We start from the raw sequence: 26,332 nt of genomic DNA on the forward strand, positions 1-26,332 counted from the left end.
CTATACCTGCAATCTTTATGGCTACAGGATCCTCTGAAACTGGAACAGGTCCCTCTTTGACTTCAACCTGTTTTTCAGGGACCAGAGGAGATGTGGCAGGAGGGGTATACTTAGTCTCAACATAGACCACAGATGTGGAAGCAGAGGGCTTGGAATTGTGAAAAAGACTAGCCCACGATTTTGCAGGCTGATTAACAGGGACTGATCCTGCAAGCGGGACCGTTGCCTCAGTAGTAGGTGAAGCTTCCTCAGGCTTAGCTTGGTCTGAGTCAGTGCTTTCCACAGTGTGCAATTCTACCCCATTGGCAGCTGTGTCCTCACCAGAGGATTCAAGTGTTTGTCCATTAGTAACGCCAAGAGTTTCAGTAGTATCAGTACCAGCATAAGACTGTACAACAGCTGTCCTTAGGGGGCTATCTCTGATGGCCTCTGAGGGGAGGCAAAACTGTTCAGAATTAGGAAGGCGGCATACCTCGGGCTGCCCGGCAGTCCTGCCGGGGGCTGCGGCGCCGGGCTCGGCACACGCAGCTCCGGCCAGGAAGTCCACAGAGCTGGCGGGGCTGCTGCAAGTCCTCGGCGTGGCCAGGGAGGGGAGGTCTCCTGCCAGCTCCGTGTCCTCCGTGCTCAGGCTGTTGAGTCCGGCGGCCGTGGCGTGGCCGTTCACCAGCGCCTCCGGGGCAGCCACGCCGTCAGGGACATCTTCCAAGTAACTGTAGTATCCAGGGGGTCTTTTTTTCTTCTTTTTCCGCTCCCTCTGCCCAAGGCCTCCAGCCAAGCTGTCGTTTTCAGCGTTGGAGCCGCTGTCCAGAGCCAGGGTGGGGTCACTGAACTGGCAGTCAATGGAGTTGTAGTTTGTGTTGCTGAGAGCATCATCTGGAGTTTTCTGAGCAGGTGCACAGCTGAGAATGAATTCTGGAGCCTGAGGATTCAGAGTACTTGAAATACTGTAGTCGGTGTTATTTAGGACAGATGACTGAGTCTCAATAACTTCATTAACACCAAATTCAATTCTCTGATACTCTTCCCCTGGACAAGAGAAAGCAAATCTGTTAAGAGAATCACACTGAATCAAAAACCTCCCTATTTTCCTGTAACTCCAAAAACAAACTACATTTCCCCAAACAAAAGTAATTCTCATTCTCAATCATGAAGGCTTTCGTAAGATCATTTTCTTAAAGATTCAGGTTTTCTTAACTGGAGTTATGTAATTTCCAAATCACTGCACAGCTCCTGCACATAACCCCTATTAAAGTCACCTCTTAAGGAAAACTATTAAAGTCCAATGACTATAGGAATAATCTGCAATAAATTAATTATTGGATAATTGCCTATAAAATATGGTGTAATACTTTACTCCATGCTTTTTCTCAAGCCAGTCTGTTCAACTGACAATGACAAAATCTAAGCCTTTGCCTTTTTAACTTTTCCCCATCTGAGGTTTGGTTCTTGAGGGGCTGGGTTTGGTTTTCCTGGTGTGATTTATCACAATCAAAGATTTATCACAATCCTTAATAACAGAAAAATATTTTCATTAATTGCCTGGAACACTGCAATTAAAGCTTTTGTGGAACACTGCAATTAAAGCTTTTGAACCTCTAGGCTCACTGATAACTTCTTTAATTTTATCACAATTGGATTTGTTACTATGTAAGAGTAATGATATATACAAGTCCAGGATTTTACGACATGAAATACAACAGATACTCCTCAACATAAAATCAACATTCAACTTGTATATAGGAGTTGTATTGAAAAAATATGAACAGGTTTTTTTGTTTTGTTGATTTATTTATTTGCCTTGGAACTAAAGAAACACTAAGAAATATTCTCATGGCACGCTGCAGTATCACAAAATATTTTCAGTCACCAAGTTCTGCAATTTCATGGATTTTATTGTTATAATGTATGTGTGCTAACTGGTAACACTGAATACTTCAGCTACAACTATTTCTGTAACTATCAAAGATAGAAAATTAATGAAACAGTTTCAGGAATTTTGAAGGTAAGTTGACATTTTAAAGCTCTGTAGGTCTTTATGGTATCTATGTTACTGTTTCAAAGACATTACATTTTAGTATTTTGTGTTTCCTCAACAATGGGGGCTGAAACACGCATTGCCAATTTTTAAGACTTGCTGCAGAACCAAACAACATTAGATATTAATTCCAAAGGAATGTAAGTGGATACACCACTAAACTTTTAAGACTTTGTGCAACTTACATTATGCATGACATGCCAACAAATGAATATTTTCAAGTACACCACAGACTCACTAAAATGAGGTGGATTCTTTTTTAAACACAACAAAAAGCAACCAACAGGTCCCAGAAAAGAAGTTATTCATTCACACATCTAAGGAAATAACCCTATGGGAAAACAATCTAGTGGAGGATATTTTGATATACGACTGTCAATGGAAGAGAGTTCTGCAACTCTCTGGATACTTTCTAGAAAAGTCTGCTAACAAATATTTTAGTTTTAAAAAATGTGACAGGAACAAGAATCTGTATTTTTTAATATCAAATGAAGAGTAACAAACATTCAACATGTGTTGAGGTCTGACTTATCCATGCGATACCAACATATTATGATTTAAGAACAAATTATAAAGATGTTAATTGCTTTTCTGCTTTGATCTATTAACCTGACTAAACGAGAAGCAAACACGTCACATACCAACTTCAATCTTGTTGCCAGTCAGACTAAAGGAGACTTTTTGAAAACAAAAAAGGGTAAAAATTCCACACGTATCTGGATTCTCTAAATCATCTTAAGAAGAGAGTGAATTTCAAATTTCTAATTTTTTTCCCTCTCCCTGTGAGAAAGCATGTTTAACACCCTCTCTGTCATTCACCAACCACTTCTGCAATCACTGACAAGCCATCACCACCCAGAAGAGAGGGCTGAAGTTTCTTTTTTAAAAAATCAGCAGCCTGGAGCCAGGGAGGGGGGAAGCTGTGCCTGATCTGCACTGAAGAGGGAAGGGCTGGGAGAGCTCAGGCAGCACCTCCTGTTCCAGGGGCTGTCAATGCCACAGAGCCTGAGCTGGCTGTGCACACACAGCTCCAAACCAGCCACAGCTTCCTCTGCTTGCAAATGCAAAGTTTTGGGGGATTTAAGGGATATAAAACCACAACAAAACCATTCCTCATTAGTTCGTCTGTTTATGGAGTGACTCCTTAGCTCAAGCATGAACCAAGAGCTGGTTCTTTCTACCCTTTGTTACAACAGCACAAAGCACAGGCAACAACTGGTAACACCCAATATTCCTCCTGCCTTGATACAAATGAATTATTGGGCACATTTCAAGTCCTACCACTTCAAATAATCCAGGACTACTTCTTTTCCAAAATCCACGTTAAAAAATGCAATAACTGCTTCAAAACAAAGAATGCGGTTTCCCTTCATGGGCGAGCCAAGTCTATCACAGCCCAAAGTACAAGCTGTCACGTCTGTACCCCTGTCCTGCTCCTCTCTCCCCAGCAAGCTCCCAGCACTTGTGTGACCCAAAGCTAACCTAGCAAAAAACATCATCTAAGGGAGCATTTTTTCTAGTTTTGGTGAATTTATCAGTTTATTGTACACTAAACAATCACAAGAGCCCACTCAGGGCTAGTGGGGAGCAGAAAACAGAACAAATCCCTTACAGTTATGGCACAATGAACGATGTAGGCTGAAACCTTGCCAAGAGCATAACTGATGTTGTAGCATTTAACACACAAATTAGGAAGTTACAGCTGAGCAATTAATCTTTGCACCTTACAGCAGGATTAGAATAATAAATAATAGTAGCTACTGCATAGTTAGTCTATGGAATGACTGGCAGAAGCTCATTTGCTGTAAGATTGTCAAGTTCATTTGAGAAAAATAAGAGGAAATTTTTTTTCCTTATTTGTTTTGACTTTCCACTTTGCTTCAGGGCATCTTTGTTTCAACCTAGTTCACAGCTCTATTTCTGAATGGACTGAAACAGATCTCTCTGCCGTGAACAACACAGCACACATATTGAAACAAGCACCGACAGATGCTCCAAGGACAGTCTATGTACAACCCCAGAATCTGTGAATGCACAGTACTAATTAGTGTGAACAGAGTTCTGCATATTAGAGCTTAAGCCATGATTTGATTACTCCTAGTAGGTATTAACAGATATTCTAATTCTGTAATGAAGTTAAACACTGAAGATAAGTATGGAAAAAAATGAAGACTATGGGGAATGGTAACATGGTAAGGGTGTGTCATCATTTATAAATATAAATATTCTGCATAAACAAGCATTCCAGTTTAGTTTGCACAGCTTCCTATGCAGCCATCACAGTGATAATGTGCATGCACAGTACAGTGCAAGCTTGTTAAAGACATTTTTCAAGCAAAACCTAATTTGCTGTCATTACCTAATCTCAGGGCTGGGAGGGGTTCTCTCAAGGTCTAGGAATGATCTGAAAGACATTTGTACAAACCAACTTTCTGCATGGCTTGTGAACGTTAAAATCTCAGTCTGAAAGAACAAAACTTGAATCCAGTTAGACAAAGCAATATGTGACTAGATGCCCCTGTCACCAACAGACAATTCACACCATATGGGCTTTTTAAAGACCCTTTCTAACTCCTACTTAAAACTACTCAGGATCCTAAAACTAGTCTTGTACTAAATAAAACTCCTGAATTGTCAGAAGTGTTGCTGATCTTCTTTCAAATGGGACCTGTGGTCCTTCTTTCTGACTGCCTATCTTGTTTATCTTTAAATGCAAGGCCAAAGTCTCCAAGCACAATGATCAGGTGTTCTTAAACATTAATGTGTGGTTTGGTCCTCTTTTGACTACTTTTGAGAAATGTTCAGTCAGATACTTGCATGATTTTCTAAGGAGATCTGGAGTCATTTTCATTTACATCTGGGTCTCAGCTTCCTTGCTCTCCTCTGCTTCAAGGAGGAAACAAAAAACTAATTTACCTGCTGCTTAAAATACTGTGACAGTTTGGTTTAAACTATATAGAGTGAGGATCCCAGGGCAGCTCCTACCTACCTGTCCATTTCTCATAACTCTGAAGTAAGGTCAGGCTGTAAGAGGTATGAGTTGAGGCAGATGAGACCTGTGAGCATTACAGCTTTAAAAGGGGAAATCTGTAATGTATTTTTACATTGTCACACTTTCATCAAGAGATAAAAAAACCCAAACCAGGATTCTCCAAAAAAAAAAAAAAAAAAACAACCAAGCCAGGCAGAAACAAGAGTCAAAAGGAGCACAGAACAGAGCACTGCTTGCAGAGCAGTCTTGCTGTAACTGTTAGAAAATACTCATGCTGTGGCTCTTCAGCCCCACTCACTTCCACAGCTACATCCTACAGTGTTTCCACAGGACTCTAAGACTGTGGCACAGTCAAGGAGGAGTAAGATGTCCACTGTAATTAGCTGAAGTTCAATGCAGGATTTTCAAAACCTCTCGCAGATATCATTCAGTAAAGGAATTAAAAAAACCAACCTGCTTAATAAATCCCTGTGCTGAGCAAGTTCTAACAATTAAAGAGAGGTTACAGTAAATCTCAATAAAGTGTCATAACCTTGAAGTTTAAAAAAAAAAAAATCTTGATTTCTTACCATCATGAAACTTACCTGTGGATTTAATACCACATGAAACTGTTTCATTGTATGGGGGGAGCTGTACAAAAAAGAAATGAAACTTATTTAAAGGCAAAGCAAATCTATGAACATTTGATATCAGTTTCATTTGAAACATCCGAATCCTTTAAAAATAACATCATAATTGAGATTTGATTTTCGGAGAGGATGCCTTGAACTCATGCTTCTATATTTATCAAATCCCACACTGCAGCTTCAGCTGTCCTTGCAGATTACCACATTGTACTGAAAGATAAAGATTATCTTGGTTACACACTACAGGCTCACCAACCTCTCAAGCAATTCACCTCCCAGCATCAGGATCTTTCTTCATCAACTCACCCCGATTTTAGGAGGAGGAACATATCCTCTTTCTATACAAAAACTGAGGATAGACCAAATTGTGAAATGATGAAACAAACTTTTGCACAGCCAACAATCACACCTAAACCTTTTGACTCTCAACCTACTCCAGTGTGGTCCTTGAAACCTTTCAGCTAAGGTGGATTCTGGAACACATTGATCAGTCTAAGCATAATGTACTCACAGCACAGAGTTTGTAAATACATCTCGTCCAAACAGTGGCATCACTTTATGGACTCAGGGGTTGACAGAATCCTTGCTATGGTGTAACCACACGTGGGCAATTTCTAACCCCCATCCCCCCCACCTGCCCCTAAACCTCCTCAGCAGCTGAAAGCTTCTCCTGTGCCTGCAGGAACTGGCAGCCATGGCCACACCACATTCCAGCAGCTCCCTGGAGAACATGGAACTAGTTCTGCAGTGGGAGATGGAACACTGAGGGGACAGTGCAGCTTTACAGTGCTATTCTAAATAGTAATTCAATGGTGTAACAAATAAAGGATTTCTTTATTGAAGTTTTCAGTTCTGTAAAGCTGCAGATACTTACACATTGCCTTCTTAATGCACTGCAGACACCAGTGCATCAGAAGCAGCAAGAAAAATGTTCCTGAAATTCCATTGGAAAAGTATATAAAAAGCACACATGCTGTAAATCCATGAGGTTTATGAACCTCAATACATCTTAATATATCATCTTTTCAAGTCAACAATGAGAATCAGTGGGTCAAGCTCCAGAACCTATTATCCATATTAATTTTGAACACAGGCTCAATCTAATTTTAGAGCTCTTAATGTCTATGACAAACAGTTTATGATAAACCTTGCAATTCTTGGGTTTTATCCCAATCAAAGACCTTCAGAAAATAGAAAGATTTTTTTAAAAAGTAGTCAGCCTCTTGGTCCCCTACATATCTGATTAATCAAAAGCACCTTTGCACAGCTGACTTGTTCTGTACAGCAGGGTCATGTGAACCATCTCAGCCAACAGGTATGAGACAGAACATGTGTCACAAATGTCACATGTAAAAGGGACATTTTAGACAATCTTTAGCTTTAACTACTCCCTTGGGTCTGTAGTTAAGGGACCTCAGAGGGACACCAGCACATGCCAGGACTGTCCCCAACACGATGTGTGTCAAACACCACTGCAGCATTATCATCTCTGTCTCGTCCTTCTTGAATTTCACCCTGCCTTTTTCAAACCAATTTTTTACACCAATTAATGCAAAACTAATAAGCATCATTTTTATTTCACCATCCAGGTAATTAAAACGTTGAACTGAACCAGATCAAGGACAAACTTAAGGAACATCGTTTAAGAGCTCTTTGTTTTGACAGCCAACCAGTAAGTGGTACACTGAGACAGAAAATGAAGTCACACTGGTTCAGATGCTGCAGGTTCATACTTAGAGAACAGCTTTGCAGAAGTCAAGATATGATTTTCATCTTCCCCAAGGTGAGTGTTGGAACAGCTGATGGGGGGCACTTCAGGTGACATTTCATGGGATGAAAATGTCCCACCGCTGTGACTGCATTTATGGTGGGAAAACAGCAAGATCATCACAGCTACCAAGTATTACCTAAAGATCTCTTCTGTTTCCCACAGACCAGAGACACAGCTCTCCCCCTAAAAGAGCAGAAATGCTCTTTTTCCTTACTGAACTTCCCTCACTCCCTACCCCACCCCATTCCCTTCGTGCCCTTTCATTGTTCAGCAGTTTATTACACTAATTATCCTTGGAAAATTAAGCTACAGGAAGCTAAGTCACATTAACAATGGTTTGTAAACTGTGACAAAAGGATTTCCCCATCTACAGCTCGAGTGTTAGTTTCCTTTATGTTGAGAGGGCAGGATGGAAGCATGACTGAAATGTTTGAATGGAAATGTCTGGAGGAAATACATGGAAATTGACCCAGAGGAAAATTATTTTTCAAGTCTGGAGATTAGGACAATGGGATAAAACTCTTCCCTACAAAGGAAAATGGTTTCATCATTCTCTACCAAGAACTACAGAGAGTAAGAGCCTACGACACTATGTGAGTGGGTCATGAACTCGAACACACAAAGACAACTGTTTCCACTCTGTGGTTCTCTCCATCACTCTGATTAGTTCATTACTGATGCACTTCTCAGACCTCACATACATCCTTCCTTGCGAGCACAGCTCTGAGGCTTAGCAGTGCTTCACCTGGCCAAAATATTAAGAATCCCTGTGCTTCAAAAGGCTCCCAAGACTTAAAAGCCCACTTTACAATCAAGAACTCTGCTGGGCAAGTCTCAGTATCTACCCCTCAAAAAAACTCCACCAAAGCTGAGGTACAGGGCTGGAAAACTCATTGTCAACATCCTACCACTACTGTCAGCTGCTCCAGCTCTGAAAGATGACAACCAGAAGGTGGAATCATTAATTTATATCTAAAAATTTACTTAATATCCACATACATGGAATGAAGACTACTGAATAATATTTTCAGTTTGTAAATTAGAAAGCCAAGTGAATGATAAAGAAGTATGTGTATTGTTGTATTTCAAATGCACACAAGAGATGGAGCTTTCAAATGTTATTTCTAAAACAAGTTTAAAGTAGATCTTACCTCAACAGAGCATCGTGGAGTCACAAAGAACTGATTAAATTCATCAGGGCTGAACTCCCCAAAAATATACTAAAAATAAAAGAGAAGGATCTTTGTTAAAGGACTATTTATATTCAATACAATTAATAAATTCATATTAAAATCCATTAAGATACTAGAATTTAGAAAGACCCATGTGCTGGGAGTCAGAAACTCTACCTGTTTGCAGCCCAACTCCCATCTTGGTTCCTTCCTACATCTTTAGCAAAGAACTTTAAGCTCTGAAACTGTATACAAAGCATTTTCCTTCAAATTCCCATTGGAGGTGATCACAAACTGCTCCTCATCCTGTGACCAATTTAAAATCATCATGCAGGGTGAGGAGTTGCACCAGTTCGTACAAGCCCCACACAGAGGCTGGTTTGCCTTCTAAAGACACCCCTCACAACAGAAAATAACCCAAGAATTACATCTTCAGAGTTCTGCTAAACTGATGAGTTACCGTCCCTGAGAGGTCAAGCACAGAACTGAAACTGCCTAGAAACTCTAAATATCATGATTTTGTTATTCCAGGAACTCTCCATAACAAACCTAAGATAAAACATCTTTCCCCATCTTTCTGCAGCTTTTCAGGTATTTTGCATCTAGACACTCTCTGAAAAAAAGTATCTAACAAGACCACAAAGAAAATTACACTAAAGTGAGAGTTTATATTTAATTTACAGAAAATAAAAGATTCCCAATAAAAAGGCCTGACCTGTTGGCATTTCACAGCACCTGGAAGTTTCTATAAACTTCCACTTCCAGCTGTAATTGACTGAATAGCACCCAAACGTTCAGGGCAGAGATATTAGGACAAAAAGAAGTTGAACAAGGAGCTGAATAAACTGACAAAACAGACAAAGAGGACTGAAAAACGCCACTCTTGGCATGTGGAAGGATATTGACTTTAGGAGTCACTAGTCAGAAGTGCTGTGGATGAAAGCAGGTCAGTCTGGCCCAGAACATCACAGTCCCCACTCCCATTTATCTCCGTGTTCTCCCAAGGTCATTCTGCACAATTCTTTGCTCTCCTCCATCCTCCTACCAGAAAAGCTTTTTCAGCAGAGTTAAGTCTTGCTCGTGGTAAATCCTCAGCTTGGCTGTATCAAGATACAACAAACCAGAGTGGGAGTTGAGCCAGAGAAAAGAATTCCTAAAATCTGGGAAATCATCTCTTCTGAAGCGCAGGCTGCCGCCACACACTGCACACACAATAACCCAATCACGGGACTTTTTTCAGAGTTTTAGGTCGTTTATTGCAATGGAACTTGATGTCTACACGACTCACAGCCATCTACATTCAGAAATTTCGAAGCTTAACTGAAAGCCAAATTCCACAGCAATTACAAACCATAGTTTTCTTACACAAAAAGTGATTCATCACACATCACTTTTACATGTGGCAGTGTGTGCCCATTTTAATGGCCTTCAGGGTTTTTAAAAACAGTAATGTAATCTAGTTTAGACTACAAACAGCTCCATCAGTCAAAACAAACTGGAACATCTGTGATTCAAAGGGTGAAGAACAGTTAAACATTTAATGCTTCAAAAACTCTTCCCACAGCCAACTGCTGCCCACCAAGGGAGAATCCAACACCCCAAACCCAACAGATCCCTAAATTGTACCCGAGTGGCTTCACAGTTCTTGGCACAGGACTCGGGCTTGGTTTATGCTCTCAATATAACCAAGGCATTTTTATTCAGCAGCACATGAACTAGACCTCATCATATTCCAAAAACAAACCTAAGAAAATCACTTGCTGACTCATCACTAAATTATGTTTTAAGAGGTATTTTTGATGCAGTCATGCAACAGAACAAAACAATCTCAAGTGTAGTCTATTAAAAGTTACATAAATCCAACCCTAATTCCTTCATGCAATAATATAATACAGTCACTTCATTTAACAACTTTTTAAAGCGAAGTATCACAGGCCTGGTACTTCTTTCTGAGGTTCTTTTTTAATGAGGAAACACAAGACAAAAAATTGAACAAAGTGATCATTAACACCACTTTAATGAACTGTTTTAATGGTGTATTCATATAGAGAAATTTGTGTCTTTGCAACTCTTCCTGCATAATTTAAAACAAGACTTTAAATATTTACCAACATCTAGTCCTAGTCAGACTAAAGCTCAAAAAACCCATCCCATCTGGGCTTGAAATAAACTGAATTTTATCTAATTTATTTGTTTTTATTTACCAATGCCTCACACCTTCATTAAGTCACCAGTTAAAAGATCTCTGCACAGTAACTGAGAAAAATACTGTTCCAAAACAAACCTGAGGCCATAGGACCAATGACATTAAACCTGCCCAGTTTAACCAACCTCCTCTGCCTCCAGTCAGCCTCATCTCTCCAGAAATAATTTCTGCAAGCTGGACAGAATTTTCTACCCTTTTCGAGACACAGCTACGCATTCAAGTGAAAAAGAACTGTGATATCACATCCCTTGGCAAGTATAACAATCCCTACCAAAAAACAAAGGATTCAGAGGGGGAAAAACCAATGTATTTTAAGTAATTTGAAAGACACTGTAACTCCCTGCCTGCTGTCCATCCACCCATCCCATCCATGCATCCAGCCCAAGGAATCAGTACCTGGCACTCTACAAGTAACCTGCGTAAGAAAATAATTGCTCGAGCTCTTGAAACAGCATCAGCATTACTGCAGTACTTACCCTCCACCATTAATTCAAATTTAGAAGGTTTTCCTGCACCTGAAATGCCCAATAAGAAATTTTAAGCAAGAGAAGACTAGGATTCTATAAAAAGTAGCACACCCTTACAAGAATAACCTCATTATCAGCATGAGCTTTTGGGGTCCCAGCTTGCACCCTCAAAATTACTCCACCTAATCCCAAAATTCCCAAAGTTGCCTTTTTTCTCCAAACTGACAAATAAAATCTAATACTTGGAACATCAAACATTTAATTAAATTACTTACACAACTTACCAAGCTACTCACGACCAGCATTAATTTCTCCCCCACTCTATAAATAACATTTTAACACATGGCAGAGATACATCAGCACGTATCAAAGCTTGGCGAAACCCATTTCAGATGATTTCAATTCCAATTTTAGTATTTTCAAGTGTGCAAGAAACACATACCCATTACAACTACATCAAACTGATGCCTTTAATGCCCAACTAACCTGCCCCACGCTGTCTCAGTCTCTGATCCTGTACGTCACACTACTTTAAGGTCCCAATCAGGGATAACAGACGGACTTCACAAGCTCCAAGGAGAAGTGGGAGTCAGACACAGAAAGCCCAGGGTCAGCCCTGGAGCAGGTGAGAGATTGTGCTGTGCCTGAGATAAGCTGCTTGTCCTGCACCATCACTGCTGTGCCAAGGCAGCAACAGCCTTTCACCTGCACCAGCAACTGCACAGCTCCCTGAGCGAAGGTTGGGCACTGCACATGAGCACAGAGCTCACCTGGCCCAGGCAGCAACAGCCAGGCCTATTCCTATCAATAACACAGAAACTCAGGGGATCTGGCAACATACAAACACAAAATATTAAAAAACATTATCCATGGAAAGCTGAAGTTTAATTAATACCTCTCTACAAATTTCTTGTTAAGACAAAATAAAAAAAGAACAAAAATCAAGCTTTCTCCAACACTGTTTAACATTCAATTCCTGATTTCAAAAATTGACTTTGATTTATAGCCTCAAACAAAAACGCAGCTGCTTGAAAAGCATGCTAAACACTAGTCAATGGTGTCAGTGTTCACTCACAGGAGAGCAGGAATAAAGCTTAGGAGATCCAGTCTCACACCAAGACTGAATTTGGAAGAAAATCTGAAAAGAACATTGGGAGAAAGTTTTGAAAATTTCTGAATGTAACAATACCCCCAGACTTACTTTTAAAGATACCTAATCCCTAAGAGGCTTAATTCAGTCCCATCTGCCCTCCCTCTCCTTCTCAAACCCTCTCCACAACCTATGTAAGAGCTGTCTGTCCTGGCTCCTGCGAAGGAATCATTCCTCTGGCGTTTTTGGGAGCACGTATTTCACATGCACTCCTCCCCAGATGATTTAACTCAGCAGAGCCATCACTGACCCTGCACTGAGTGTGCTCAAGGCTCCCTTAGGACACCTCAGCCTGGAGAGCTTGATTTCTGTCACAAACTAAGAGCAGTATCAGAACAGTATCAAACAAATCCCAATGACCTTCCACTTGCAACTGTATAAAAAAACAGATGGAAAATAATAACCTCCTCTGGGGGGAGGCAGGGGTGTGTGGAAAGAATGAGGCTTTGTGGAATTCTTGGAAAGGGGGGATACACAGGACAGCTCTACCTCTGCTACCTTTCCACTTCCTTGTCAGTGCTACCAAACTTCTCCTTTGGAATGGAAAAACACCACCAAACCCAAAACATACTGATGGATCTCTTCCATTCTGCAATTCTCAACTGTAACCCAAACTGACCATTTGCCAGAGATGTACAATGTTAACAAACACACTACAATTACCAAGATTTAACTGATGTGAGTAAACACACACCAACATAATAAAATACTTTGCTTACACTGCACAATCAAGTATTTATGTATTTTCCATCCGGTCTCTTCCATATTGAGGTTTCATAATCAATCACTTAAAAGAGACAATTATTCACAAGGGCTGCTTTCCACTCTGCTTTTTTAAATACTGGTTTCAACATACACAAGTTCTGAACTTCTGGGAGTTTTCAAATGTGAATCTCTTCTTGCAGATGTCACATGTATGAAACCAAGGATGAAAATAAAACTAACAATGCTTGAATAAACCTTAAAAATGAGGTAGTTTCAGACAGGACATACCTAAAATCTTTCCCTTCGAATACTAACACTAACAAGCAGCACATTAACTAAAGAAAAAATTGCAAAATTAAACATATTTTATGCAATTCTAAAATGGTATATTTTCTCATGAAGCTGATGGTGACATGCGTGTTCCAGTACTTCAAGTTTAATTTCTTTGCCTTACTTCCACCTATCAAGATTTTGCAATTGAAGTTTGGGCACTGAATGTAAAATACTGTCATACAACTCTTGGGACTACAAAAACCCCCAAACAACTAAATTCTTAAAAATAACTGAAAGAACCAGTTAAAACTGTAGCTCTGAACTGCCTCCTGTGTTACTGAAGAGAGGATAACAAAAGAACTGCATCTGTACTCTCTCCTTCCAGTTAAAATTTTAAGACTAGAATATTACACAAATACTCTGCAGATGAGAAAGTTCCTAGAAGTGTAACATATTTGCAATGTATTTTTTCTATAATACAAGTCAGGAATATTGAATGGATGGACTATTAAAGCTGGTGCAGTGTTTCCAACTCACTCCTTAGCCTCTGTCACCAATTTCCATGTTCAGTCTGACATGCTGCAAGGAATCAAGTCCCCTGTATCAAGTCCCTGCTCCCCAACATTAATTCTCTCTACAAAAATACTCACGTTAAACACCTTCCTTAGAGCAAATCCCAAATCCTGCTGATTGTCAGTTGCTGGTGTTTCCAGCCACAACAAAACTTGAATCAGTTTCTAACTTAATCTCTCCAATGTGATTACAGCAGTGTAACATCCAGCTCACTCCAGCAGATTCTACAGCACTTGGAATAAATCATTTCATCAATACCATCCCCTTTACATCTTCAAGGTATTAACTGCAGCTAGATTTTAACACAAATTACAGAAAAGGAATTAACCAAACACATTACACAAAAAATGTTTTCTACTACTCAGGAATGAAAGTAAAAGTACTTTTATATTTGTGTAATAACTGACCAAGCAGCATCTTAACTATACAGATAAAAGCAGCAGCAACAGAACTAATTCCAAGGAGAGGGAAAAAGACCCCAAAGGGTTAAAATACTTGACCTGCAAGCTCTCCCCATGCTGACTGGTTTTTGCTGTGGTCCCCCTAACCACTTTAAAAACTGAATGCTAATGTCACCCCACCGCTTGTAATGAAATCTCCACTGGTGTTCCTGTCTAGCAGCACGAACACTGTCCTAGAGGAATAAAAGGAGGATGAGTACGTGTTCCACAGCTGCTTGTCCTAGAAAAATGGGTAGAAATAGCACTGCTGATGCATCATCATCCTGGGATCACCTGTGCTACAAGAAAGCCAGGAAAATGAAGTGTCAACTTCGGCTTTCAGAAAGCACTAACGCGGCTTTCATCTACCACCCAGCAGCTTCAGATCTTCAGTCAAATTAGTTGAAGCTGCAAATACTCCCACTTCAACTGCTTTTCCATAAAGGAGTTAAAAATACAGCTTTTACAGCTGGATTATTCCTTGCCACCACTAAACGTCTAAGCAGAAGGTCGAACACGCCGAACTAGTTCACATTTGAACTGAAATGATGGAATAGCTGATGCATACCTTAAGCTATACATATATCTATTATATATATAATCTTGCCCACTGAGCTACTCCTACAAAGTGGACTTATTCTTACAGCTCTGGGACAGACTGGAGTAGAGGAGGAAAAGGAAGCATTCAGACTGAAGTGTGTTTTCTGGCAAGGAAAAAAGGGCACATGCATATGACTGCACTCGGGTTTTATTAGCAGAGAAAACACTCTCCCATTAGTCATCCCCGCAGCAAACAAGGCATCGCTTCCTCACCCCTTACTTCTCTCCCAGTATCTCAGGGTTTATCAGCTTTCATATGGAAAATGTAGGAAAAAGCAGCCTTCCCTCACGTTGTCCTTTCCTCTGAGCTGAAATTCATCAAGTCTTAGTACACAGATGATTACTTAATTGGAGACAACAAGGTTTTACAAACTCCCAAATCTCAAGAAACTTATTACTAAAATGCTTTAAAAAGCACAGACAAAATTGTGAAACGGAGCCCCAACAGCAAACGTGGGGGTTTTTTTTAAGATTTTGAATTTACAACCAGCATCCCATAACCAGGAGCTATGAAAACCACTGGCCATGTATTTACAGTTGTACCACAGCCTAAATAGTAGTATTTTTAGGCAAAGCATGTCAATATATCCTCCTTAAGAAAAAATAAAGCTAACTTTTATAAACACAAATGTATGGAAATGAAGCCGTACTTTAAGGTGGAGCAGTTTCATATCAAAACTTTTAACAGTTGAAAATGAAACAAAACAGAAGCAAACTCTTAGCGAAGCTGCCAGTCCTTTATCAATAGCCTGCAGCTCAAAGCTAGAACATTAACACATCTTCATAGTGCCTGGAAAAAGATCAGAGCTAGGTAAATGTAGGTCACCTAAGCCCATGAGTCAGTGCCAACTCCTCCTGCCCACCATTTAAGCTATCAAAGGCTCAAAAATATAGTGCATGACTGAACCTTCCCTTTTTTTTTTTTCCCCAGTTCAGGTTTTTTTTGGATGTTATTACAGAATTCTTACAGCTGAAGGAAGTTACAGATTTTCTACACATTTCACATTAATTAATCTGAGGGGTTTTATTCCTTCATGAAAAAAAAAAAAAAAAAGAATTATCATCCTCAAAAAGTCATTTTCTGCTCAGAGGAAAAGCCAGATCTCTGGCTAGTAGGGAAGTACAGTTGTGACTCTTACATTACTGGAAGGACAGGTTTCATGACCAAATGGCCCCTACAGCCTGATGTAATAAAGGAGGCACAACATGGATCTCAGCAGTTTATCCTGAATATTGTAACTCAAATACTCACAAAAGCAGAGCAGGTTGTGCTCTTTTTATCAATTATATAACGTATTTCAAGTCAGAGCAACAAACTGAACAATAACCATACAAAACCCTGCCAAAAGACGAGCCAATTTCTTACACCCAAACAAGTTCTGTTTATGTACACTCCCCATTCTATTTCCAATAATGAGGTGCCTGTTGGCACTCCTCTATTTCAAACAGCAGCTGCCACAAAGTGCATCCAGCCCAAGGAAGTTGTCTATTAAAATGGTCAGTATAGTTAGCAGGGGGGAGAAAAAAGGGAGTGGAAGAATAAAAACCAACCCATCTTACACAGACACCACTGCATTTCTGAGAGAGCTGTTCCAGAAAGTTCCCTTTAGCTGTTCCCTATCTTCCCATATCCAGAACTGCACCAGCAGAAAACCTCTGCTGCTTCACATTTAAGATTTTCCCCAGATGGTATTTTTCTGTTCCACAAAACAACAAAGAAAAAGCCCACCAAAACAGGCACCATCTTATTCTGTAAATAATCACAGCACAAGCAGGGCAATGTAACTGCAGCATTTGTATATGATCATAAAGCAGTGGTCCCTGACAGGAGAACTGTATTCACATTTTCTATACAACTTTTAATTTGCATCCTATGACACACCATCAGGTGTTAAGAAAATGCCTTCCCTGCACCTTCCCCTGGGACCTAAGGTAGGAACATACATGTTGTAAACAAGAGCTACAATGAAGAGCAAGCATTCTGGGACCACAGCAGGAATACCTGGAAAGTGCATTCCAGGCAAGAGCAAGAGGGAAGGTAACTGAATTGTGAGAGGTGATTACATCAACTCTTGGCTCTTTGGAGAGTAAAAGAAGGAATTTCTGACACCTTTCCACCACCACTACAAACCCACAGAACATCTGCCTGTGATAAAGATAAGTAGTAACATTTTCCGATCTGTTTTCTTGCAATGTTAAATTTAAATACAAGCCAAACAAAAATACTTTCCTATCATAATCTCCAAGCTGGCAGTCCTCACAAATATCAAATGAAAAATAAATACTTCCCAAATGGGGAAACTGGTCCTTCCTCAGTTCTGAATTCAAGCACAGTGGTTGGTACAACACCTCTGGCCAAGGCTCTATCTTCACACCCTTTCTAAAAGTTTGAAAACACCAGCTCCAGGCTGGTTGCTCATAATTCAGCAAACACATTTACTTCAAGCTCTGCAGGCTCCTCTTGCACTGAACTAGTTATTGAGTCTATGTGCAAATTGGAAACTCTCGCTACAATGAAGTACAAAAATAATTAAGACTTGCATTATTCTGATTTACTACTGCATGATAAACTCTGAGGAGAGAGAAGTTGGAACATAAAGTTCTCAAGAACACAGCCAGTTTAACTACTATTTTATTACAGGTGGGGCAGGCAAAACAATCCCTTAGTAATTTTATCTAATACTTCCCAGCAGAAAACCCTTGGTGCTGGCCCTTTTTTTTTTCCTCTGCCAAACTAAAATCATTAGGGCTGCGACCTTCAGTGGCAGACACCTAGAGTGGGATGAACTTCTAAGAACACAAGTGATAAAGTCAGTTCTGCATTTGGAGAACACAGCTTTGGCCACATTAAATACCAAATTGCCTTGGAACACCTCACAGCTGTCCACCAAACTTCCAGGTACGCTGCATAAATCCACCTTTTTCTGTGGTTTACAAAATCTTTATTTAGCAGCTATTCTAGCAGCTAAGATTCTGAAGGATTATTTTCCACAAGCTCCTCTAAGTTCCTTCAGGTGGAAAACCAGCACATGCATCTTCCCTACCATCCCCACAGTCTGCAGTATCCAGGAGCCAGCACATTCCTACCCTGGCCACACAGGATGCTCTGGGCTGCTGGAACAAAGACCGGCTTTCCTGGAATGTTTCATGAACTGCAGAGCTGCTTGGCACTGCCCTGACAGAGCAAAGCCTTTCTTCTGTTCTTACTATACCTGGATTTACCTCACAGACTGCTTTTATCCTTCAAATCCATGGTTTAAAGAATGAAAACTTAATAGATCTGGACTTGGATGAGGTTATTAAAAAGAAAAAAACAGAAGTAGAGCTCTAGGAATAAAAAGTGAAAGAACCTGAGTTTTAAGAAATGAAACAGATTAAATATGGGCACGTTTTAAATAGTTCAAGAATATTACAATTGGTTTGATGAGGCCAAAGATGAGGAACAAGAGTTAGATGAAGCACTGACAGAGGATCTGAAGGTTTATTGGTGGAGACAGCAAAGGAGAAAAAAAGAAATTGAGACTGGGTTTTGTGCCTGCCAGACCACTCTCCCCTCCAACAGCTGAACTATCACCCAAAATTCTGGAGTCACGTAATCCTTCTACTGTTGTGAGGAACCTCTTTAACTCAGTTACAGCAGTTTGTATCTCACACTCCCTCTCCTGTGAGCTGCTCCATGTGCCTCAACAGTGAGTGCCCTTCCCATGCAGGTGAAGGTGCCAACCTTGCAGATACAGCAGCCGACATTCTGGATGGCCCCCTATTATTTAAGGTATGGAAATTATACTAAAAATTATACTTCCAAAATATAGCAATCAAAAGCAAAGCTGCACAAAAATTCAGACTGCTTGTATCCTCATTTGATTCTCACTAGTCTGTGTATGTTTGGTATTTTCTTTGCTTATTTCCACTACTCTCATCTTCAGAGGACAAATACCTCCAAGGATCAATACAGACCTATCCCAGAGAACAATTCCACCCTGGGTATGAGGAGATTGCTGTTCCTATTTGTCAAGCAAGCGGGAAAGCACAGTGGAATATAAAGAAAAGTGGGAAAAGAATGCATAGCCTCTGAATTGCTGTAGCTAAACACTGTAGAAAACTAAAATTTATCACTAACAGCACCTCAGCAGACGAGTCACCCACACAGTGCTTTTCACAAGCAATTACTCAGGGCAGGATTTAAGATGGCTAAGATTAGGTGAGGCAAAAATTAGCTGTCTGGACTCCATCCTGACAAAGAGTACAGATTAGCACTTTTGGAAAGCAGCTAAGCCCACCTACCCAGGACTCATATGCCTCTTTTGATGGCCTAACTTCACATTTCAACCCTAAATTTTTGAAGGGCTGAATGCTTACAACATTTTGCTGGATTCACAATCTCACCTCTTCTCCACATGCTGAATGATCAGAGAGGTGATTACAGTCAAACTGAGAAAAAAATGTCCCAGATGACTTCTTAATTTACTTTTCCACTGGTGGAAGGAATGTTAAGGCAAGTGAGGAACCAGTGTCAAACAAAATATACAAGTGGCCAGGAACAAAGAAGAATGAGACTTTCCCCTCTGCGAGTTGTGACCTGCCAAAAATGGGTTATCTCATAGAGAAACAGCCAAAAATAAACCAGAGAATATGTGAAAAATACAATGATTGGTAAATGACTCATGGGGATCACAGAAAAGAAACACAACTACCACTACATAATGAAGTCTCCAATATTTTAAGTTCTGTATCAGCTGAAGTTTGAGAGTAATAGTTCTGCAGAGGTTCTTACTGTGTTTTCTCCTGCAGGAACTCCAGCCCCTTCTAGGACTTCACCAGGTGACACACATGGATGGGGGATGTCCCATGAGGACACCATCCCATGTTCTGATTCTCAGGAAATTCTCAGCCATCCACCTCCTCTATCAGCCCAATGTATGGCAGGCAGAAACCTGTGAGGATCTGGCAAAGCTCGTGACAGCAACGTTGTATTTCAAAGGGGTTTGCAAGTTAAAATGAAAATTGGGACACCACACAGATGCCACCGCCTCCTGAGACAGTTTTAGAGCTTAAGTATCTGCAAAACAATATTACATAGATGCAACATAACTGTTAAAACAAATGCACAGATTAATACACTGCTGCCACCACACCCCAAACACTAAGCATACTAAACACTCATATTTTTAAGTGACAGCATTAAAAATTGGGTATGAGTAGGGCAGTAGATACACTGCAAGAAAGCTTTGACAATTTTAAGACTTTTTTAAGCAGCTCATTTCAAAAGACTAACACTGATAATGCTGCTACTTTATGTCTTTCCTTGTACAAGATCTTCCGTTAGCATGCAGAATTCTTTTGCACATATGAATGAACAGAATGCACAGCACAGCACTCCAGATATTTCCCGACACATTTACAGTCTCAAAGATACTGAAATTCTTTTGCTTTCTGAAGGTGAAAAAGGAATTAAACCAGAATATACTGAGGAACTGGTAAAGCCCCCAATGCTCAGAGATCAGAGTACACTCATAGCTCATGTACCCTCCATGCAGGCAGGAGTTGAGTCACCACTTCCTTGGCCTGCTCATCCAGGCGTCTCTGAACAGGAATATCAACACCCAGCAGGGAGCAAATGCAGCTCTGCACTGGCTCTTCAGCTTCCTCAGTGCAGGGACAGGGGCAGGAGCAGCTCGGTCTGCAACGTCCCTGCTCCCACCCCACAGCTCCACCAGCTCTTCTGCAACTCCAGCACCTCCTTCTCTCCTCTCCCCCATCCATCCACGGCTTTAGAGACCCCCACAGAAGTACTATCAAATTGTTATCTGGCCCACAATGCAGACAAGGTTGAGCAACAACCATGAAACCACACCCTCAACCCTCACACTTCTTTCACACTCTAAACCTATAATACTTTCCATTTTCAAACAACACCAATTTAGGCAGCTTTTGGAAGAATATGCTTCTCATGGGGCTGTACGTTGCCTCTTTTGGTTCGAAATCTAATTAAAAAATCTTGAAAATCATAATGACATTCAGTAAAGCAATGAGTTACTCACACAATTGTTCAAAATAGCTGTTTTGCAAATAAGACAGAAAACAAACTGAACTAGAAAATACAAACTGATTTAAGTTTCACATTAGTGATGTCTGCCATTATCAAATATTGCTGGCTACTCAGTAAACACACTGGATGTGCTGGACACTCAGACCTGACCAATGAGCAGTTCTTCACTAATTAGAAGCGCTTTTTATTTTAAGCTGTCACAAAATAAACTTAGAAAAAAAACTGGTTTGCAAACCAAACGGTTAAAAAACACATTTGCTCTTAGCTTCTCTTTTTTAACTACAACTATGAAGCCACACTACCATCAAAACACCCAGGCCACACAGCTCAGCCCCCACTGGAGCACTGCTGTGGGGCAGGAGGGATCCCTCTGACCCAGCTGCAACCCCTGGTACTCACCAGTGCCAACAGCAACAAAGCAAAAGGGAAAAAAACGTGCACAACTGCTCTACCACATCATTGCAGGGCTCAATACTGATAAAAACTCGGGGAAATCTCTATTTTAAGGACGTGATTACACCAAACCAGAAAATCGTATTTGCCTTAATGTGACAATCGTTAGTGCTAAGTGTAATACACGTCCATTGCCTTTATCCTGACCAATTCAGAAAACTCAGAGCAGTGGCAGTACCTGAAACACCATGGCAGCATCTGCTTCCTGGACTCATAGCAACAAGAGTGACCACCACAGCCCAGTGACCACCACAGCCCAGTGCAGTGTCTGGACGATGATGAAGTTCAAGAGACTGAGACCACAAACCTGTTGACAGGAGCAAACTCAACAGCTTTATTTCTTCTGCTCTGAAAGCTGACTGCTCCTCTTTCACACTTCTGATTCTGCTTCACTTACATTTTCTGTTGCTTGCAATGCCAGGATGACAATTTTATGTATTTCATTCTTGCCTGCTCTGAAAGCACACTAACTGTATAAACCCTTTTCTTGTTGTTGTCTTCTCACTAGGTGTGAAATGTGGAAGCTTAAACTTCTTGTTGAGGGCAATGGTCTACGGTCACAGCCCTTAGGTGAGAAGTGAGCACTGCCTAAATAAGTGGAAATTGCCTCAATAAGTTGTCTTTGACTTTTTTTTCCAACTTTGTATCAATTAACTACAGTGCTCCACAGACATTTTCTAACAGTTGTGGTTTTGTATCCCAAAGGCAGCAGAACAGAAAGTGAGGTTTTCCATGCTGTGAGGACATCAGAGTGCTATTTCTTACTTTCTTTGGTCAGCTAGCTATTATTAGAACCCGTAAGATTTAATGGACAGACTAAGTAGACTGGAACTCAAGAGAACTCGATTCTTTTTGCAATTCAGCTGTTACCTGTGCTGACAATGGCTCTTTTTCTTTCTGCTTGACTCCCCTCTCCTTTTTACCCTATCTACTCGTATTTAAAATGACAAGGCCATCCTACACTATGCACCAGCCTAATTTTGAACCAAATACTTTCCCCTAAGTAACATGGTCCAAAACCATTATTTGAATACCACTAACCTAATTGCCTGCCCCTACCATTAAACAAATTAACCAAACTTTTTCAATTTCACTCTCCATCCAGCCTAATGCTTGCACCAAGAATTCAAGGGATTATCAGTATCTTGCCTATTAGTAAAAGGTTGCTATAGTACCTACAAAGGCATCCCACTCCAACAAGACAAAACATTTTCACACCAGAAGCCTTCACTTCTTTGTATGAATGATACACGACTTCTGTATTTTGAGTTACAGTGGCAAAGCCATCACCAGCCTGCAACATTCACGGGGAAAAATGAGGCAGGAAATCTGTGGATCACTACAGCAGGCTCTAAATGCTGTATGAAAAAACATGATGCCCAGTGCACTGAGGGAATAACTCAGCTATTTCTGCTGGTCTGCTCAGTGTAGTTCAAACAAAATAAGAAGTCTTTCATACACAGAATTCTTTGAAGAAGACCTACTTTCTTGCATGGTTTTTTAAATGCATCTTTTCACACAACCTTTAGAGACATTCTCTTCTTTACAGTTTCTTACAGATCGTGCCTTTTTCTCTTCCACCTCAAAGCTGAGACTCACTTGGGGTATTTACTTTTTTAACAAAGTAAAAAAAATTTCAGATCCCTGAAAGTGATCTGAAATGGTTTTCCATTTTGTATTTTTCCAGTGGTTAAGTGGTTTTCCAGTTTGTGTTAACATTACCCTCGATAGCAGCTCATCTATACCCCTTTCTTTCCTACTATAATTCCAATGCAAATAACATACAATGCTTCTTTTAAAGCTTCCATCCATGATATGAATTCACATACAATACTACAAGCAGCAATTCCCCAAAGGGCTCCTGCGCATTTCTTTCCTATGGCACTAACACTGGTGACTACCACAGAATCTCAACAAGCCTTTCCTGATTTTAAGAACACACGCTTTTTCACAAGGTGTACGATTCAAAGGAGCCTTACACAAACACTTTATTAGGGCTACTGTGATTTAATCTTCCTCCTGCCTAACTACAGGTGAAGAAAAACAGACCTTGTAGCACACACTGAACATCAATAAATCTTATGCTGTTAAACAAGGCAGAAAAGTTCTTAGACGTATTTAAAATATCAAGAACATCTGGAAATAAATTAGGTATTAGAGAGTCAAATACAAAATGAAAAGTGTAATGTACTTCAAAGTTTTACTCTATTAAAGCATTAATGAATATATTAACATGAGCACTAACAAAACAGAATCCTTTTAAGTGTTTTAAAAATAACCAACACAGCCCCATTATTGGAAATACTTAAAACAATCTGAAATGCGTATGTTACAATTTCATAAATCAAAAATAGGGTTTAGAACCTCAATTTTAAAATATCAGACTATTCTATTATGGAATGTCTGAATATACAAACACACACACATGTACACACACACACTTTTTTCAGCATGAAGCATAACCCTTTGTTCCCTAATCCCCAGTTGTATGTTTAATGATCACACATAAAACACTCCCATCAAAAAGAAAAACCGCAGTTCCAGCATGTTTAATTCTTTGGAAATGAACATCTACATTGCTGAAATGGCATTAGAGTGACAAATGACTATAATCCAATGGCCCAAGGCCAGCAACTTCTATTATAACAGATTTGGCAGTTTTGTACGACACAGCATGTTGTGTGTCGATCACTAAACAGAAACGAGACTGCTCAGTTTACCTATAAACAAAACCCCACTTAACTTCACAAGTATTTTAACAGCTACATGAATGGAAAGACCAGTATGTCTGAGCAACTGCCTACAGAAACTGGATTTATTAATAGGTAAATAGCTGGATCCATTCTAAGAAGTCTCCAGATCAGTGCTATAGTCTAGAATGCACAGAATAAATAGCAGTGATTCACAAAACCTGTGGGTTTTAGCCTATTTGCATGCTGCCATATAGTTCCAAATTTAAGCTCCATGTCAGTTTTCCCAGACTTCCTTTTTTTAAGTCAACCAACCCACATTCACCCACTTTACTCTGTGTGGATTCACCATTCACGTTTTAGAAAGGCAAATGATCCCTTCTGGCTACCGAAACTCCCAGCTTCAGCTGCAGCCTGAATTCCCAAGATCACGGAAACCTGGAATAACTACTCACTCCATGGGCAAAAGATGAACCCAGACCCTTCTGAGCAATGAAAAAGAAGAGGGAAGAGACAAATCCAGCTTCTTCAGCCCTTTAAAACATGGGACAGCAACTGAGCAGCTGCAGCAAGATGGTGCACTCACACACGTCCCTCCAATTCCAATTTTAGAACCAATTTTAGTCCCCAGCAGCCCTTTTCCACGGCCACCTTTTGTGTTCAGGGTGTCCCCCGTATCTTCAGTGAATTTCACAAACCTGACAAAATCCAACTGCCCCATCCCCAAACACTTCTTTCTGCCCATGAGGACACTCCAACATCACACATATGTGCACAAGAAACTTATCCAGCTGCGTAACAACCTTTTTTTTTGATATTATTTTTGAGACATCGATTTCCTAATCACCACAAACATCAGGCAATGCACTGCAAAGGCAGCACAGCACAAATGCCTGCAGACTGCTGCTTTTTTTTTTTTTTTTTTTGTCTTCTAGAAAGAGCCCTGGCTTAAGGAAACATCAAACTACACCCTGCCAGGGAGCAGCCCTCCAAGCTGGCCATAAAAGAGGCAGTTTGCAGTGCAGTATTTCAGGGAGTCAGGTTGCATGCCATGTTCCGAGTTCCAGTTCTTCTGGTTGCCAGGCCAGACACAACCTGGGTGAGGATGAGCAGCCTAGGAGCTTGTTCAGCTTTTTTTCTGAGCTCAAACTTGCCTGGTTTTCATTTCAGCTGGGTTTGGGGGAAACGTGGTACATTTAAAATGGCACCGAGTTCATCTGACACCACAGTAATGGTGAAAGAACAAAACAAGCATAAATGATTCATTCTGCTATGGTATCCTTTCTTCTGCTTAACTTGTTTTCACAGGATTTACAAACGATGCATCTGTATTAATTCCTTCTATGAAAAACAACAGAAAAAGTGGCTACAACAACTGTTTATACAGCTCCTACAGAGTTTTATTCTTTCCAAACAGGGAAATAATTTTTAAGCTTTTTTTTTTTTTTTTTAAGAGATTTGTAGATGTCCTTGATAACAAGTGGTTTTAACCAGATCAGCTTAGCATCTTTAGTGTCATGGAGCGACACAGCAGGTTTACTTCTAGCTCACCTTAAAAAAAGTACAGATTGTGAATACAGTCAGCACATGCCCAGCAGAATGACAGCAGCGCTTAAATCTCTCATGAGATGATTATGAAATAGTGACATGGAATAGAGGTACAAACGACCAGCAATATCTAAACTCTGATATCAAACAATCCTGCGCTCGCTGGCGAGATGGCCACCCAAAATCAACGTCCCTTTGGAAATATTCAATATGATGGTGTTTCGGGATTCATTTGTCACAATGTGCAAACTGACTGATGAAATATTTCTGCCCACTATTCCATGAATCCATCCACTGGCAGAAATCTGCGTTTTAGCTGGAGGAGCAGCAGGATTTTCCTGAAGATGTTTTTTCCCCTGCATGACAAAAAAATGCCTCAATGACAGTGCAGCCAAATTAGAGATATGAAGGAACAACACACTTTAGTCTACCTCTGCATCATGACACAAACGTAAGGACTCAAAAATCTTATTCATCTTGTGCAACAGACAACTTTCATCAAAACTTTCTTATTTTTTTCTACTGATCTGCAACACTACCACCCTAAAACAAAAAGGAAACACCTACACCTAAAACTGCATC

General features: G+C 40.3%; 1 protein-coding gene across 1 annotated transcript in view; it reads right to left on the reverse strand.

Annotated features, from left to right (window-relative positions):
• The window catches only part of USP10 (ubiquitin specific peptidase 10), a 47,375-nt gene that overhangs the window by 19,001 nt on the left and 2,042 nt on the right, over positions 1 to 26,332 (reverse strand). Inside the window, exons 2-4 of the mRNA XM_042027101.1 lie at positions 8,576 to 8,644; positions 5,612 to 5,657; positions 7 to 1,026 (exon numbers count right to left, since the gene is read on the reverse strand). Of these exons, the coding sequence (XP_041883035.1) occupies positions 7 to 1,026; positions 5,612 to 5,657; positions 8,576 to 8,644 (1,135 nt within the window). The remainder of the gene's footprint in view (positions 1 to 6; positions 1,027 to 5,611; positions 5,658 to 8,575; positions 8,645 to 26,332) is intronic.

The sequence above is a fragment of the Corvus kubaryi genome, unplaced genomic scaffold (assembly GCF_017639235.1).
Source record: "Corvus kubaryi isolate FWS band 111438036 unplaced genomic scaffold, C.kubaryi_AGA036_p1.0 37300, whole genome shotgun sequence".
In the NCBI taxonomy this organism is placed as follows: Eukaryota; Metazoa; Chordata; class Aves; order Passeriformes; family Corvidae; genus Corvus; species Corvus kubaryi.